General features: G+C 40.3%; 2 protein-coding genes across 3 annotated transcripts in view; both read right to left on the bottom strand.

The window, feature by feature from the left end:
- Positions 1-2,953: 2,953 nt before the first annotated feature.
- Positions 2,954-18,618, bottom strand: part of LOC306973987 (ictacalcin-like) — a 28,777-nt gene continuing 13,112 nt past the window's right edge. The window contains exons 1-3 of one of the 2 annotated variants that reach the window (XM_079571099.1): positions 6,394-6,492; positions 4,440-4,586; positions 2,954-3,249 (exon numbers count right to left, since the gene is read on the bottom strand). In XM_079571099.1, coding sequence (XP_079427225.1) covers positions 3,106-3,249; positions 4,440-4,577 — 282 coding nt within the window. In that variant the 5' untranslated portion in view covers positions 4,578-4,586; positions 6,394-6,492 and the 3' untranslated portion in view covers positions 2,954-3,105. Of the gene's footprint in view, positions 3,250-4,439; positions 4,587-6,393; positions 6,493-18,618 lie in introns of those variants that run through there. The other variant, XM_079571098.1, reaches the window with a different exon arrangement.
- Positions 12,822-14,351, bottom strand: s100a10a (S100 calcium binding protein A10a). Its single transcript, XM_079570730.1, has 3 exons — positions 14,237-14,351; positions 13,166-13,308; positions 12,822-13,070 (listed from the first exon to the last, which is right to left on the bottom strand). The coding sequence occupies exons 2-3, from the start codon at positions 13,295-13,297 to the stop codon at positions 12,912-12,914; spliced, it is 291 nt and encodes a 96-aa protein (XP_079426856.1). The 5' UTR covers positions 13,298-13,308; positions 14,237-14,351; the 3' UTR covers positions 12,822-12,911.

Here is an 18,618-nt window from a genome sequence, read left to right as displayed (position 1 = left end):
CTTTCACAATCAATATAGGCCAATAATGATCAAGAATTCAGTCAGGACAGCAGGGGGACCAAACACTGACACAAATACATTACTTTTAATGATAGTTTTTATAATTATAAAGTGGTTTCTAGTTTATTTAAATGTAAATAAAGTCACTGACGGATCAGTGTGTAAGTCAGGGATCATTTATAGATGCAAAAAAGGGGGTACAAAGCACTTGAAAAGAAATGTAAATGAGGAAAAGTGTGCATTATGTTAAAATAAAGGCTAAAAGTTGCATGTTTTTTTTTTTTAGTCGTGATGTATTGTAGGTTATTTTTCTGCAATATATCGATTCTCACAGTATCGGCGTATCGTGAGATAATCGTTATCGTAAGCCATGTATCGCAAATCGTATCGAATCGTGAGGTACCCAGATGTTCCAACCCCTAGTATTTAGCATACATCACTCAAATAGGTGACATGCTTTCCTTGATTTTAATAGCCTATTGGCCATGCATAGATCGCTCAAGCTGACATAAGGCCATTATTCTTGAACATTATAATTGAATAATTGATAATTACTCTCATACCCTCCGCTGCAATTTGCACTTTCAATTTAATGAAGGTAAATAACTTTGTACTCCCAGAGTCTTTAACTCCAATTTAACAATCACCCTGTTCCTTGTCAACACAGTAATTTGTACAAACCACATGACCGTAATTGTTTTAATTTTTGTCACTGTGTCAGGCAAAGTGCACATGCCGTTCACTCCACCTCCCTCCCATCTCTCGAGTTTTCCCCATATGTGTGACCTGTCTTGTGACTGTGCATAGCAATCTCTGATACAATTGTGGTTTGATTGACGTTATCTTTTGTTCTTCTTCTTCCAGACTTGCAGCGAGAGGTCAGGTGCATTACAGTCACTGTTGTCATTCAGACTAAAGAAGCAGTGCTCCAGAAATCTCTCAAATCAGCGCTTGTTGGAATGAGAGCCTGCAAGTTGTCAGCACGCCTGTCAGGTAAGTCATCGCCTCTTGTTACGTACACTGGTGATTATCCAGGGGAGACACGCGCACCAAGAAGCCTAAAGTTTAAGATCTAGACATTATACAGATATGAGTTGAAGGAATCCTTGACAAATGGGATTCTAACTTTTAAAGCGATTATTATTTACACTTATTCCAGTCAAAGTACTTTTTAGCTGCAGAATTGTTATAGCATTGTCCTAATTTGGAGAACAGCTATTTGAGGTTGCGAAGGCTGATGTGGGTGGCTAGTGTTTCCGGACCATCAATAAGATTTGCATAGTGTCTGTGAAACCTGGTACACTTTGCATAAAAGAGGCACAGGCTCTCATGTCACATACAAACCTTTAAAGTGCATATGACTATGGTTTTAGTGCTTTTCAAAATATGACTTATTGAGTTGCAAGTTCATCTGTTGCATAATTATCATTTTATTTCAGTGAAGCAGCAATTTGAATAAAGAAATGTTGGGCAGAAAATTAATTTTTATTAGAATGTTTAGGCTGCTGACAGGAAGTGACATAGATAAAGGTAAAGTTCCATAACAGTTTGACTCATTTCATACAGATGGCCCCTCCATATAATGGTCATGTTTGAAAACAGTTAAGAGGGAAAACAATTTGGAGAAGAATAAACTTTCTCTAATAATTCAAAAACTACTTCAACAAATTCTGAATTCTGAATATAGTTTTCTACTGAATAAAGATACAAAGACATGGGAAGGGGCTGTTGAACCACTTTGGTTCAACAGCCCATAAATACATAAATAACGGAGAATGCTAACATGATACTACATGTTAGCATCGAGCTAATGCCAACGGCTAGCCACTGCTAACTACGACTACGTTTTTTTCACTTCTACTGAATAATCTGCAGTGAGAGAATATCCATATGGGCCCGAATTACACTGGACTTTATTTGTATGTGATAAAGACGTTTATATTCCACCAGAAAATGACTAAAAAGAGTTGAAAATTGTGTTTCCCAAAAGATTCTATTTTCCCTCTCGGCAAAGGCACGCCCCTTTTTAATGACACGATGCCCTCTATATCTATTGACTTCACATGGTCGGCACGGCAACCGTTTAAAATTGTTTGCCTTCATCTATGTCACTTCCTGTCAGTGTCCAATAAGGAAGTGAAACTATAAACATCACGAAAACTGTCAAACTAAAGAAAGCTGGGTAAATGTTTTAGCAAAATCTTAAATATAATTGTGTGTGTATAATTATGTTTTACCAAAAATGTGTCAAAAGTGTCATATGTACTTTAAGTAAATTTAAAGCCTCTGAACCTCTTTTTTTCACCTTTTTTAACCTGTGAAAGAAAACGTTTGTTGTGATCCAAACTTTCTGACTTTAACAAGGATGAGTTCACAGCTTGACGTTGGATGCAGGCAACATCGGATTGGTAAAAATTTGATTCTGGATGTGGGATTGGAGGCATGAGTGAATATGGCTGAACAGTGGCACTTTTTTCCATCTGGGAGGACCGCTGTTCCTCAAAACCAGGGTGGGAGGACAAGTCCAGGTGTTCCCTTGTCCTTTGAAAAGGGGGAATTGTGGTACTTTGGCACCAGGGAACAATGAGCCTGGAAAAAACACTGCTAATACTTTCGGGTTTACAAAATAGTAGAGTGCCCACTTCATTCAATACATCCCCCAACGATACTTCAAGGGGTCAAAATGGATTCTACTATAAGAGAAAAAAAATGGCTTTACTGTAAGGATGGTGGATTAACTGCACCTAAAGCCCTGGAAAGAGTCCTTTGAGATCAAAATCAAGGCCTAGCCAAGAGGAGTATCAATGTCTATAGCCAGAGCCTAAAACAATGGCCCTTTTTTCAAACGTTTCCTGGAGTTCCAAGAATCTTCACAAACATGCTAAAGATATTAGAGAAAAAAATAACAGTCATGCGGACAAGTCTATGAACAAAAAGGGGGAGAAAAAAAACACAGAATAACACTTTCATTTTATTTTATTATCCTTTGTGCGTCAAATTAAAATGTATCTACAATTCACCTTCAATCTATATTTTAAACATTGCACTAAATATTTTCCTTCACAAGCACCATAGCAGATTATTGTGTGCCGACGCTGCAGGCTCTCACTTCTTGCGGATGAAGTACTCGTGGCACATTTGGGTGAGGCAGACCACCAGGTTACAGAACTCCTTGAAGTCCACGCTGTCGTCTTTGTTGGTGTCCAGGTCCTTGAAGATGGTGTCTATTGCACCCTTATCACTGGCTTTCTGCACATGGGACCATTGACAAATTATTAAATTAAAAGTTTAAAATTGCTTAAAGGAACAGGCCACCGTTTTTGCATACTGAAATATGTTCTTACCTGAGCTTAGACGAGTTGATTCGTACCTGTCTGGTCTTTGTGCGTGCACTCAGTCAGGCAAAACGACCAAAGATGTTGTTAGCATTTGGCCTCTCCCAATGATTTCTATGGCTCCAAACGGGGGTGAAGTTGGAAGCTACCACGCTCTTCCACGGGCACAAAGACCAGACAGGTACGCATCAACTCGTCCAAGCTCAGGCAAGAACATATCTCAGTATGGAAAAACGGTGGCCTATTCCTTTTAAAACCATCCAGTAGGTGAAATGAATACCACTTCAAACTTATTAAGAAAGTGCTGTTTTTTACATGGGGTACTTCTCCCATGCTATTATTCAAAACACATCGAACTTTGATCTGAAACACCTTGAAAATGTGTCTTAAAGGAGTGTTGCTGATTTCTGGAGATATTTTTTTTGTAATTCATGCAGTTCTTATATTTGAAGACTTACGTGGCGCTAGGCTAATGCAAGGCTAGCGCATTTCTACGGTATCAGCTAGCCTGCATTAAAAACAGTCTGACCCGCTCCACAGAGCACCTGAGGCAAATCACTTATAATGCCAGACTAACCATGTGTCAATAGAGTAATTTTAACTATTTTGCATTTAAAAAAACCTTATATTTAAGCAGCATCAGCTTCGTGGTTGTATAAGCTACGCAGCGGCGGAGTGATCTGCTAGAAAATAGTCCCTCAAAATGCGATCATTCATGTGATGCAAGGTCAGTTATATTCCAAAAAATATTCTATCGACACAGATGACTGTTTTTAATGCAGGCTAGCGAATGCCATAGAAATGCGCTAGCCTAGCACAAGCCTAGCGCCACATATCCCTTCAAATATAAGAACTGCATGAACTACAAAAAAAATATATCTCCAGAAATCAGCAACACTCTTGATGACTATTTGGCCATGTGTCAAAAAATCCTGAAATATCCCTTTAATAATGATAGTACACACATCTATTCTATTCTATTCTATTCTATTCTATTCTATTCTATTCTATTCTATTCTATTCTATTCTATTCTATTCTATTCTATTCTATTCTATTCTCTATGACACCTGCTGTTTATTTTACTGTACTGTTTAGTGACTTACGCCCAGCAAGTCTCCAAACTCATTCTGCAGCAAGTCCTTCAGCTCAGGTTTGCTCAGTGTGTTCTGGTCTCCCTCTTTACCAGCATATTTACTGAAGGAGTTGATGAGGAGAGCCATGGCCTGCTGGATTTCAGACATGATGGAAGGCTGGAAAAGAAGAGCGAAAGATTGTGAGTAATAAACATGACAGGCTTCTAAAGGCTCTTCATTTACTAGATTCTCATTGCCCCCTAGTGGAGCAAAAACAAATGAACATCCTGGATAACATGTGCATTATCATTCATTCTTTTTTTAATTGTTGTTTGTGCTCTTGCATTGAAAAGCCTAAACGAATGGCATGGTAAAATATCATGTTATCACGGATAAGGCAACAGGAAATGCTTTTCAATTTCCATTGGCTGCATTACAAGTCTCAATGCATTACTTCATTTTGATTTCAGCCCTAAAGTGTTTTGTTTAGGTGCATTAAAAAACAACAAACAATTTGTTACCATATACACGTATCTAATAATGCTATTCCCTGCGGCTCAGGCCCTGACCTCTTTATGCTGCTTTGGCGCCATCTAGAGGCAAATATGAGGAATGGTAAATGAATCTTCTGATCATGTGGCGTTGAGGTCAATTTTGGGAACGTTAAACAAAGGGCATCATTTAGTCCAGACTGAAGGGAGTGGTTCAAGGGGCGTCAGAAATCTGAGTTATTTCTGAGAAATGAGTGGGCACTGGTTTTAAGTGTGAGTCAGCTGCTTTAGACGCTCAGTTTATCACAGATGACCTCCTGTCTTAAACCGGACACAAATTTAGACTTCTGATTTATATTGTGATATTGCTTTCAAAGAGCATTTACTGTAACTTATAGATATACATTTGAAGTACCACCAGAAACTAAAAAGATTGATTGTTAATATTTGTTTAATGAATCAATAGATAATAAAAAATATCATGTTTATCAAGTATGAGTATACTTGATAAACATCTCAAATAGCCTTATTAACAAACCTATTGATTTTGTGGTTGATGATTTTGTGTAACACAGAGGAAAAATGAAATAGTATTACTTCACACTACCCTTGCAGAGAGCAATGTGTGACAGCCCTGCCAATTTCCTCCTCAACTTTTCCACAGCGTAGGACTTTGTGTCTCTCTCGCGCCCCTGTCCCAAACAAACGCAACTCAATGCATCGCTGTGGCAACCTGTGCATCCCTCCTCTGTCAGATCGGGTAAAAAAGCAGGCCACGACATGAAGCTATTGTCCCCAAAGTAACGTCAGAGTTTATATTTAAATGCTTTTTTTTTCCACACACACCATGTTGGGCCCGCGGGGGCTGGTTCAGGCTGCGCAGGAGGGGGCTCTCTTGGGGGCAGTGCTCAGGAAACAATAGCGGTAAACACATCCACCATCACAGTTAGAGATGCAGTTTGGCCGAGCTTCACCTTGGTAACTTGGACTAACACATCTGTTTAAAGCTGGTCACAGGATTTACTCTGAAGGATAACTCAACATAAAAATGAATGAGCATAAAAAAAGAACGTCTAAAAACCCTATTACTTCATACTTAATAGACAATACTGCAGTTTTGATAGTTGCATGTCCAGAATTCTCTGTTGCATGGAAATTTATCAACATTTTAGGGCCATTTTTGAAATGCCGGGCCAAACAAAGTAAAAAATGAAGTGCTGTAATCAAACTTGATCAGGAGAAGTGCCACGTATGTTTCATATTGAACACATTGATGACAAACTATAGTCTGCACATGACTTATAAAAGTTTATCACTGTGCATAAGTGTTGCATTTCGCTATAGCAACATTCACAGGCTTGTTTCCTCATTCCTCTTGAGAATTACTGTTTGTTTTAAATAGCACGATTGCAACTTTGCACAAAGAATTGCAGGAAAAGTTAACACAATAATAAAGCTTTTATTCTACATAGTCATTTCTTGCATCTACTCACCAAAGTTGGGTTTTGAGTGCAGACTGGAGTCCTGGTTGGTCTGTAGTAAAGGCTGCAAAGGATGCAAGAGATTTTATACCTCGACACACCCTGCTCCCTCCCTCGTCTCTCTCCCTCCTCCCTGACTCTCTCCTCTCTCTCCCCAGTGTCACGCAGTGTTTTTATGTCTTTTTGATCATCTGAAGAATCAATGTATTGTTGCTTTGGTAATAGACGTCAACAAACCAATGGTAACTATTCATGCAACTCCAAAGTGGTGAAGTTGGGCAAAATTTGCTGCAAAGAGAGAAGTCTAAAATAAAGGGATTGCTGATTCCCCCAAAGTTTAGCTAGTTAAGCTAAAAAGTTATGAAACATAAAATGGATAATTGTTTTAGTGTTAAGTTTTAAAGGAGGAAGCATGTTCTGCAATTCCTTTTACTGTTTTTCTTTTTTTTTGCGTCATGGCGACACGTAAACAAGCAGCAACCTCCCTCTCTCTTGGTACAGCTGTTTTTTGTTTTTTTTTCCTTTTTCTGCGAACTACATTTGCAGTTTCACACTGTTTTACTGGACACTTTGGTGCATCTTTGCTGTGTTTTTGTGATTTTAAAGGATTTTTTCTTTTTTTTACTGCAGAGAGTCCATACTGGCCATGAAGGACCCAAACAAACAAACACACACACACGCACGCACAGACACACACACACACACACACGCACACACGCACACACGCACGCACGCACGCACGCACGCACGCACGCACGCACGCACGCACGCACACACACACACACACACACACACACACACACACACACACACACACACACACACACACACACACACACACAATCTTGTGCTTCTATCTTAGTGAGGACACTCATAGACATAATGTATTACCTCAATCCTAACCTTAACCCTCATCTAAACCTAATTCTAACCCTAACCCTGAAAGCAAGTAAGTAAGTAAGTAAGTAAGTAATGTTTATTTATATAGCACCTTTCATAGACAAAGCTCACAAAGTGCTTCACAAACCACATCTAGACCCTCAAACAGTCCTTCAAAAAAGTGAGGAGCACCCAAAATGTCCTCACTCTACAAAAATGTCCTCACTCTGTTGGTTAAAAACTCAAACTGGTCCTCACAATGTCGTAAGTACAAGAACACACACACCTGCAGCACAGTGGAGGCGTCACAAGAGGCGCTACAGGAAACAAAAAACGAGGAGGTACCCGGGCAGGACTCGCAATGGGGTCTTATTGTATAACATCTGCTAACCCTGTAGTTTAGACATCTTTAAACATGTTCTGAATGCGTGTGACCCATGTTAGTTTATATTATAAATATACTGAATATACTTTAAAAACAATAATTGCACATCTTAATACAATTGCTCTTCTTGTGATCAGCAAAATCACACTGATACTTTTCCAGCATTGTGAGGCATACAACATTAATTACAGATTGAGGTTATTGCGCAACAGTAATAGGGGTTAGAAGATTCAATTTCACGTTAAGTATCTTGTTGGACATTAATACATCCTTAAGAGTGAAAGAGGTAATAAAAACCTCTTAAAGCGAATACTATAAACCATTGATGCAAGAGAACATGGCTTTGGGCTTGTTTCGTCCCTCCCTGGCTTTGCCACAGCGTAATTAAAGCCGACATAAGCCTCCTGCAGTCATGCAACACTCATTAAACATGTTTGTGTGGTGCAGACCTATTTGCACTTTTTGTGAACATCTTTCAAAGTATAGATTAGATTTAAAAAGGGCTTGTTTTGCTGTTGGAACTGTGCACTAAGTCAAGAGAGGATGTTTAAGTCAACAGTTGTAACAAGTGCAGTAAAATGTATACTACAGTTTGTGACCTCTATATAAACCTTTTTAGACCGGTCGGGGAAAAGACTTTAAAAGGCAACATTACACAGTATTTTGAAACCGAGGTCTGTTACTTAAAGACATCTTCGTTTCGCGGAGGACTTTGGTGATGCTTTGTCCAAAAACTCCCGAAGGCCTGAAGGAAATTAAAGACATCTCTGAACACACGCCAACTCGCACACATCTGTTTTTATTTGTGAAGTGGCCTGTGTTCAAATCCCTCACAAACAGTTTGGCAATTTGTATTGTGGGCTCGTAATGCACTGGGTTTAATGTTCTCTGCATTTGACCCATCCCTCAATAACACCATGAGCTATAGGTTCATAAAGCCTAAATGAAGCCCACGCTTTAAATGAAGGGCTTCCTTGTGTAAACCACTTTCTTTCCGTCTGGTTTGGCTGTATACTATTACTTTTCTTAAGAATTTTGATGTATAAACGTAAAACTCTAAACATTGGACATCCTGACTCAGACTGCTGTGTATATCCCGGTTAGAGATGTCTCTTTCAGCTGTGACTCACTCTCAGCTCCCAAAGCACATGAGTCACCCGCACTGAGCCACACGGGACAAAAATGAGACCAAAACTCCTGTTTGTTTGTTTCTGTGTGTGGCCCCAAACCTCTCATATCCAAGTCCTTCCTGTATTTAGGGAAAGGTGCAATTGTACTAGTCTCTAATTATCAAATAGATGAACCTGCAATGAAGCATAGAGTTAAAAAAAAATGACAGCGAAGTGGAAAAATACCCACTGTGTCCATCTAAATTCAAGGAGCAGCTCAAATCAGAAAAATGCTGTTGTTGTTTTTTTAAAAGTATGTTATTAATTCATCTCTTCAGGGATTTTGGTGATGGAAAGCATCTGTAGGAAAAAAAACTTACCACTGGTTGCTGGAAAGGGAGTTGAGCTTTTGCGCCCTCTAGTGGGCAGACAACGTAGCACGAGCGTCTGGTTTCCTAAAGCTGTGAGTCTTGTGACTTTCTCACAAGACAATGCACACTGCCCCCTTCATGTCTTTCGGGCAGCAAGTTGGAGAGCAAAGGACTTTAAAGCTGTTGTAAACTAATGTAATCACAGAAACAAATCCCAAAGAATATAATACAGATATAGAAGAAAGTAAGAGTCACTTTTGTGTGCTAACCTCTCCTCAAACCTGACTCGTCATTTGAGTTTAGAAGCTAAATGTGAGTTTTAATTATTATTAGGTCCTCTGTCAAATATTTATTTTGATAATCCACTGCAAAATAACATTGTCTGTTTGATCATGAGGAGCATATTTGGTATTACAGGTGCTTTTTTCTTTATGTATCACAGTTTAGTTGATCTTGAGGCAAATGGCTGACTAAAAATGAGGAAATGCGGACCCTATAATTATGTGAAATTATTATTTTGACTCTAAGTGGCGGTAGTAGTGACATACAGTAGCAGTTCCCTCAATAGTCTCTACATGTGGTAATGAGGTCATAGTTAGAGTAGTAAAGTACAAGCGTTGTAGCATGAGTAATTGATTGTTAATGTGCTGAGCCGTGGTTCTCAAACGTTTCACAATTGGCCCGACTTCACTAAGCATCTGACTTTCCAATGTACCACCAGCGGCACACAGACTTTAAGAACCACCATGCTATAGGTCAGAGCTTGTAATCGACTGTTTGTTGAAGGTGCGGAGGCTCTCGCTGTTTGTTCAGAATAATCCATACATGTGCATAAGACTCATAGGGTTAAACTCTTTGAACATCAGAGGTGATCAAAGACCCACAGTTTATACAGTACATTCCCTTCTATGTGTGTTAATTCAGCTTATAGTGTTTCTCTTGTTGATACTGTGCCTCATGACTATCACAGTACTGCCCTGAGATAAGAATAACTTAAAAATTCTCTCCCTGAGATTTCACAATACAGTAGTGAGGAACAAATCACAATTTTGTAGAAGCTAACCATTTTATCTGTTAAATGCAGTAGGCCGATATAACGAGATGTCAAATGAATTAACCTATTTGATCATTTATTGTTATTATAATTCTTGCTGATATCTTAGTTAATAATACAAAGAATGGTGTGTGTTCACATTTGTACCAACTATTTCGCACTGACTTCACCATAGCAACACAATGTTTTCATGTTGTTAGGAACAGTGGTCGTCCTTGGAAACACGCCCCGCCCAAAGAGGATTTTCCCCGAGTTTGAACTCACAGGCAACACTTCCTCAGTGAATGGAGCTTAAACTTTAGAGGAACTACATGCCCGTAACAATGACCAGGGAGGGTTTTTATGTCTGAAAAGTGTTGTGGAGTCTCAGATGTCAAAGGCGTGGCACTTAATTCCCAACTTCCCCTTTTTTTTGTGCTATTTTTCAGCTTTCCCCACTCATCATGACACATTCAAAGCTCATGGAAAACTTTAGTGTTTTTGCTCAGATGGTGTGGTTTCTGAGTCAGACGCGCCTGGGTGATTTTGTTTCCCTGCCCAAGCCATAGCAGCAGTACTGTTGCAGCCATAGGGGCAGTAGAAATTGCTACTGCAGACACACTGTACTAAAAAGGGTGAGGCTGCAGTTCAATTTTTTTTAGTCTAGAACAGTCCTGAAGATGTGAGACAGGCCTCTACTCACAATGTTCAAATCCAGGCTGAAAATGGTTCTATATTTAGCTGTACATATGATATAATTGTTAACATGCTACTTCAAACCAGTGACTTATTATTTGGGGCGCCCTGGTGGGATCTTTGGGATTGGGAAGGAGGTCGCAATACGTCTGGGACTGTTTCGCTTCTGTGTTCACAGAGTTTCACCAGGCGCGTTGCAAAGGGTGTGTTTATGGCCGGGGCATTCTGCAGATTCCTCGGGACAGTGATAAGGAGGAATTTATCTAACACTGAAAGAGGATTGTCCTTCCCTTCACGCCCATTGGACACCTGTAGATTATACCACAGGTGAGGGTTGCACAAGCACACTTTGAAGGGTAGAGGAAGTGGGGGCTGCACAGTATATCGTTCAAATGATCGTAATATTAGGTGATGCAATATCGCAAGAAGCCACAATATGTCACAAAATCAAAATTCCATCTGACTGAGATTTACGCACTTTTTGTGAATACAGCCGAAAACAAAAATGCATTGCAGCTTATGTAAAGTGTTCAAAGGTTCAGCTTCAGTAATTGTACTTTATATTTTACTTATATTTACTTATATATATAATTAGATAGATAGATTAAATAGGAGGAGATGATTGTATGTTTCTTTACTGAATGCATAAGCCTTAAAATGAAATGCATTTAATAAACGGATTGGCAAATAAATAGACTGTATCAGTATTTTATGACCTGTGGTATCAATTTTGAAAGACATTTTCAACCCGGTTTTTACTCTACATTAAGTTGCAAAATATCTCTAAGTTTTGTCTAAGTTTTGCAGTGCATCGATCCTCAGGGGTCTCCAACAGGCAGCCCGCGGGCCAAATCCGGCCCCCGAGATGATTCAGTCCGGCCCCTGACTTGTAGTACACAAAAGATTCCTGAGCATGTAAAAAAAAAAGTAAGTCTCTTGCCCATTCCTGTGCGAAGTTATGAATGTTTAAGGAAATAATCAGTGCGCTCATTCCAGCCACTAGGGGGCAACTTAAATTAAAAAAAGGCGTGTCCATCAGAGGGCACAGACATTAAAAGAGATCCGGATAAAAACAACAAATTATAGCCACGTGGTAAATGGTCAGTCTGCCCCAGGGCGGCTGTGGCTACAATAGTAGCTTACCACCACCAAGAGCTGAGTGAATGGATAATGACCACAGTGTAGCAGAGACTTGTGACACAGGCTTGTTAAGTGTAAACCGAGGCTACAGTCCAGTCAGGCTCATTATTATTCATTTTTTGAAACAAGTTTCCTCAATAGTATTTTTTAAAACATATTTTACTGGAGTTTTTATTTACGGACCCCGGCAATACACTCCCGATATATTTTGGCCCCCAGGGAAATTTACATTGTGATGGATCAGTAACAATTTAGCAAAAATGTTAGGTGAAAAAAAAGCCAGCAGCCATTCTAAATGTTTCAATTGTTTCACTGGAGCATGAATTACTGATCCCTGATGGATGGATGGATGAACCTCTGTATCTGCATCAAGTATCTGACTGTATACATCCAGTTTTTTGAGGAAATAAACTAAAATCACACTGATTGTGTAGAGGGCTCAGAAATCAAATGGCGATATAACGTTGCTCACATGCTTTTGTTTCATTATAGTGAGACATACTCTGTCAAAAGGATCTGATTTGTAGAAGAGTTCAGAGCTTGTCTGAAGACCATGTAATCACAAATATAACCCGTGCAGATTAAGTAGTGAAAATCCCCCTCATACACTAATACCTCGGTGACAACTTTCTTATTTCTCAATGAGGAAGAAAGATAAGCGATCAGACATATGGCTCCTTTCCTGTGAATGTGGGGCTTTTTTAGCTACCACGTGAAATAGACTGCTGTATACTGTCTGTTTTAGTAAATGGTCGACATTTATTCATAAGAAGATACTGCCAAAGTCTGTAAGTAATTAAATAAAGTAGGACACAAGACAAACTTGAAATTGGTCAGGAAATTTAATCATCAAAACTACAAAAAAACTTGAAATGCTACGGTCTCTTGTCTCCTCTGGTCCAGCTTTGTCGTCTGATTTACTTGATTCCTTTCTTCAATTGCATCTTGTAGCACTGCTCACAGGCGATAGAAAGTCCAACCACCAGAGAAACAAACTCCTCAAAGTTCACCAACCCGTCCTTGTTGGCGTCCAAATCGTGCATGATCTTATCGATGGCGGCGGGATCCCTCTGAGACTGCAACAGAGATGATTAAATATGTTTTTTACAACTTAGATCAGGGTTCTTTGACTACATTACGCTGACTTCTGTGACGGTCAAATCGAACTCACCTTGAGGAAGTTGCAGAGTTCATTCTCCATCAGCTCCCGTAAGGCTCTGCGGTTGAGATTTCCTTCTTTATCGGCGTAACGATGAAAGACCTTGATCAGGCCCTCCATGGAGTTCTCCAGTTCTGAAGGCATGGCTGGTTCGACTGAAAAACAAGATCGGTCATTTTATTGCTTATTAGTTTAAAGTGTGGGGCCTGTGTTGTAAATGTATAGACACGCTTCTGTTGTGAGAGTGTATGTTGTGAAAACTATATTTAATCATTTGTAAATTTGTGTCCACACTCAACACATTTAACTCGATGCCCCATTCTGTAGTTAACTGCACAGTAGCAAACAGTAACAGTCATTTCTCTCTTTGTGTTGTACTTTCAAGCTTGCACAAGATTTTTTGAGTGTATGAATTGAAGCAGAAGTGCTCTTTGCTCCAGTGCCCTGCCCACCCCCTGCATGAGCAACACTCCTATGAAACAGTCTGTTATTAAGTTGCCAGTCAGATAACCGTTTCTGCACACAAATCCCCTCTATCCGCACATAAATGTATATTTCAACTGATTTCCAGTCCAAACAACTGCCTCAGGGATTTTGCTTTTAGATGATACACAATGGAGTGGCTGAGGGGCTCTGAAATGTTGGAATCTGGAAAACAAACATGTGTATGTTACTAAGACTTGTGTGAGCATGCCAAACCCAGCCACACCCAGACTTCCGCGAGCCTATAGCTTTTACATAAACACCTTATATGAACTGTTGAGATGTGCCACGGGAACTATTGTAACTGACCTGCCCAAAGGTTTAGCAAAGTGACTTAAATGTGACCAATATTACGTCATAGCTTGCTTGTACCGCATGATGTCCAATAAACCACAGATAAAATATCTTCTGTATTTGCTTTGTAAATGTCCTGTATTAAAGTGCTCCTTCCATGCAAAAGCTACAAAAAGAGACTTGTATCTAATGGCCAAAGTTGATTCATGTTTGGCATATTAAAGAGAACATAATCCTTCACACACGCCCATGGAAATACAAACATATGTAAAACTGAACAAAAGGAAAAGTCTGAATAGTTCTTACCGGAGCAGATGGGAGGCAAAACACGAAGAGTAGGGCAGACAGGAGTTCAGGAGTTGGAGTTTGGAGCTGCACAATTTTTATGCTGTGGCACCGCCCCGAGCTCTGTGTGCTCTGAGTCAGAGCAGGGCTGTGGAAAGATAGTTGGCCATAATGTGACTTCTAGAATCATTAAGCTACATTACAGCCATATCTCATAAAATTCCACCCGAAATATAAGCCTTTGTTTTATATATTGATATACATTTTATCATATATTTTTATCATTGAACAATCATGTGTCTTTGCTGTCTCACCTTTCCACAGCTCTGACTTGTCACTTTACTGGGAGGGGGACGTCGCCAGCTCGTCTTCATGGAGATGTTGAATAAAGGCGACATATGAGATTTAAATAGGCCAGGTCCTCATCCAATTCTTTTATTTGATCACCCAGTGCAAAAATAGCATTTTCAGTGTCTAGCTGGCCGGCAGGAGCATGTTTTTATATTGCTTAAACCAAAATGTTTCGCATTGTGCCTTTAAGTCTGACAGTATTATAGGCTACGTGCAAATAGAAGATATTAGTAGTTGGAAAATTAGTATTCAGCTCAGTAGAAATCTGCTTCCAAATGAATAGTTGCCTACACATCATGCCTTTTTCTGATTTATTTATTTATTATTTTACGTTTTGTATTTTATTCTAGAGCCACTTTGTATTGGCACAAAAAAGTAGGATAATCAACTGAAAACCTGCCTACTCAAATAAAGGAAATCAGTGACACCTTGTGGACACAGCGGGACACTACACCATCACATTGTGCTGGTCAACTGTGTAGAGTAAACAATGAGCTGCGGAAATTAGGGCGTGTATTTGGCTTATTGGAACCCTTTATTTCATAGGATAAACCGTTTCTGAAGTTTGTGTGTTAGAGCCCCATCTAGTGGACGTTCTGTGTTCGACATGTGATCACAGGTCTGCAGAGAATGATCCAACATCAGAGTGTTTTCCCCTTTCATGGTTGTTTTGTTTACATTTGTGTTTTTATAGCTACCACTTGTTTAAACCCCCACTTTACTGTAACATAAGGTGTGAATGTAAATGATGCCATACGGATGATGAGCTTTTTCACATGATGCTGCTGCCACATCCATGACAGCAGCATGATCGCGGAGGCTCCAGGAGGGGCCGGGAAGCAAAGATATGTTTCCTCGGATAATTGGTAAAGGGTGGACGTTCTTCATCCAGTTAGAGACGTACTAAGATTAGGCACCAGCCCACTATCCTTAAGGTTAGTGGCTCGGGCAGGGTCAGGGTTAAGCTGATTGGTTGATATACGTTTCACTCTCATGACTTGTTACACTGGGCTCAAACCAAGCAGAAAAAAAACGTGTTCCTTCGCTCAGCTTGCTCTACTTCCTTCGCCTCCTCCTTGTGCAGGAGCATGTGTAGTGTCGTAGCAAGGGCACCAAGAGGCCCCAAGCAAGAATGTTGGTAGGGGGCCCTCTGGCGGCCACCCTGTGTACTGGGGAGAGAGGATGTCATTTGGGCAGGAGCTGGTCACCTGACAACTCCCGTAATGCAGTTCTCTGCATACATTTTCCTCAGAACAGAAGGCTGAGGTTCTTTGGGTCATGATGTTACAATAAACTGGCTTCACTATTTTAAAATCTTATCTAGTGGAGCCATGAGTAAAAAGTAAGTTCTAAAGCAGCATCAAAGTTAATAGGAAGACTGTGAATATCAAGCGTTTGATGCAAGCTTATAGATTATGGATACGTTTGTGGGGGTCCTTGACTGTTGGGGGCCTCAGGCAGGTACCTGCCTTGCCTAATGGCAAGCTACACCTCTGAGCACATGGAGGTGGGGTTTGAGACGCAGCTGAAGTGCATGAGCCAAATACTCACAGGTGTCTGTCAGAGCTTGTTCTGTGGTTGGTGGTCGCCGCCGGATATGGCTCTGTAACGGCAGCTCGTCGCTGCTCCGGCCGCCCGTGCCGCTCACCACTCTGTCAGTGTGAGTAGTACACACTAGTGCCTTTGGGTGTCCAGAGAAGCGCTATATAAAACCAATGCAAAACCGATATTAATATGAATTACCCCTTTTTATCTGCTTGGAAAATCCTGTTTCATTTTGTGTAACTTGGATCGTGTAACTGCTCATGTAGCCGTATTTAAATAAGGAAAATGTGGAAGAGCCTAGTCGCTTCTAACTTCACCCTTGTTTGGTCCCATAGGAGGAGAGGCTAAATGCTAGCAGCATCTTTGGTCTTTTTGCATGACTGAGCGAACGTGTAAAGAGTTTTCCAACTTAACAGGTTTTCATCTTTTGTGACCCGTTTGTATGTGTGATTGAGCCAAAACAGCAAAACGAGTCACTGATCTTCATGTAATACAAGTTTCAATTTCTAACGTCTCCATGTCCCACTGCATCACATGACTCGTCCCACCTTAACCAGGGAACATTGGTACGCAACGAGCCTGCCAACACTTTTGGGTTTGCAATCGTAGAAAATAGTCCCCGAAGAGCACACCCCTGACTCCAAACAAATGGATTTAATCTATAAGAAAAAAATGGCTACGGCCCCTTTAAAAGGTGGTGGATTAACTGCACCAAAAGCCCTGGAGAGAGAGTCCTTTGAGATCAGAATAAAGGCTGAATCAGAGTGTCGAGGTCTATAGCCAGAGAAGAAAAAAAAAAAGCCCTTTTCCAAATGTTCCCTGGAGTTCAGAGATGCTTAATATATTGGGGAGAAAAAAAATAATAAAGTCAGGCAGGCAAGTCTTCAAGTAAAAAATAAATCGCACACAGAATAACACTTTCAATTCATTTTTATTATCCTTTGTGCGTCATTAAAATGAAAAGGTATCTTCAATCTATATTTTAAAAATTGCACAAAATAGTTTCCTCCACAAGCACCAGATATTGCGAGCCGACACTGCAGGATCTCACTTATGGGACGGCCTCGTTGAGTTTTATAGAGACGTTGACCACCAGGGTACAGAACTCATAGAAGTTCACCTGCTGGTCTCCGTTCAAGTCCAGGTCCGTGAAAATCTTGTTCACTTCAGCGTTATCCATGTTGACCTGCACACGGGATTATTTTTATTTCAAACTTATTTAGAATGACCAGTGCTGTTTCTCAAATGGGGTACTTCTCCCATGCCATTATTCAAAATAGCAACTTTGATCTGAAACTCCTTGAAAATGTGACTGTCTTCTCAACTCCTCTCTATTTTATTGTATTCTATTGTATTCTATTGTATTCTATTCTATTCTATTCTATTCTATTCTATTCTATTCTATTCTATTCTATTCTATTCTATTCTCTAGAGGCCTGCTGTCTATTATCCTGTACTGTTCTGTGACTTACGTCCAGCAGGTTTGCAAACTCATCCTTCAGCAACTCCTTCATCTCATTTTTGCTCAGCGTGTCCTTGGGTCCCTCTTTCCCTGCTTATACAGTGAAGACTTTGTTGAGGAGCCCCATGGCCTCCATGACGTCAGACATGTTGGAAGGCTGGAAGAGAAGAGGAAACGATTGTGAGTAATAAACATGACAGGCTGCACAAGGATCTTCATTTATTAGACACTCACTGCCCCCTAGTGGAGCAAAAACAGTTAACACCCTGGAAAACGTTAGTCAATCATTCTTTGTACGTGTAACCACGGGGAAAGGCTAGGGGCTTTGCAGCTTTGGCATTGCTAGACAGACAGAGCACAGACAGGGGGCTCAGGGCACCTCCGAGGAGCAGCATCAGTCCAGCAAACTCCTCACAAAAACCCTAGCCAGACAGTTCAAATTAAACATACTTTCAACATTCAAAAAATACGGAAACTCATTGCTGCCAATGTGAGTGAAACATTTTTGACTGCGCTTTGTCGTTCGAACGTAATACCATCTCGTTCTAACGTAATACCATCTCGTTCTAACGAGTTGCCAATGTCGTTTTAACGAGTTGCCGATGTCGTTTTAACAAGTTGCCAGAGAGAGAGAGAGAGAGAGAGAGTGAGAGAGAGAGAGAGAGAGAGAGAGAGAGAGAGCGAGCGAGAGAGCGAGAGAGAGAGAGAGAGAGAGAGAGAGAGAGAGAGAGAGAGAGAGAGAGAGAGACCAATAACCAATAATTGTACTTTTAAAATAAAACAAGGTGGAAAGTGCTCCTATGGTGTTTTTACGCCTTATAGTGCCCTTTTTATCCGCTTAGAAAAACGACACGTTTAACTTTGTGTAACTATATTTGGATTGTGTAACTACTCCTGTAACTGTATTTAAATAGGGAAAATAGGGAAGAGCTCGGTCGCTTCTAACTTCACCCCCGTTTGGCCCCATAGAGGAGAGGAGAGGCTAAATGCTAACAACATCTTTGGTCTTTTTGCGTGACTGAGCGCTCGCACAAAGACCAGACAG

Source organism: Gobius niger, assembly GCF_951799975.1.
Source record: "Gobius niger genome assembly, chromosome: 14".
NCBI lineage: Eukaryota > Metazoa > Chordata > Actinopteri > Gobiiformes > Gobiidae > Gobius > Gobius niger.
The sequence above is the reverse complement of the archived record's forward strand: the minus strand, read 5'-3'. Positions and strand labels throughout refer to the sequence as shown.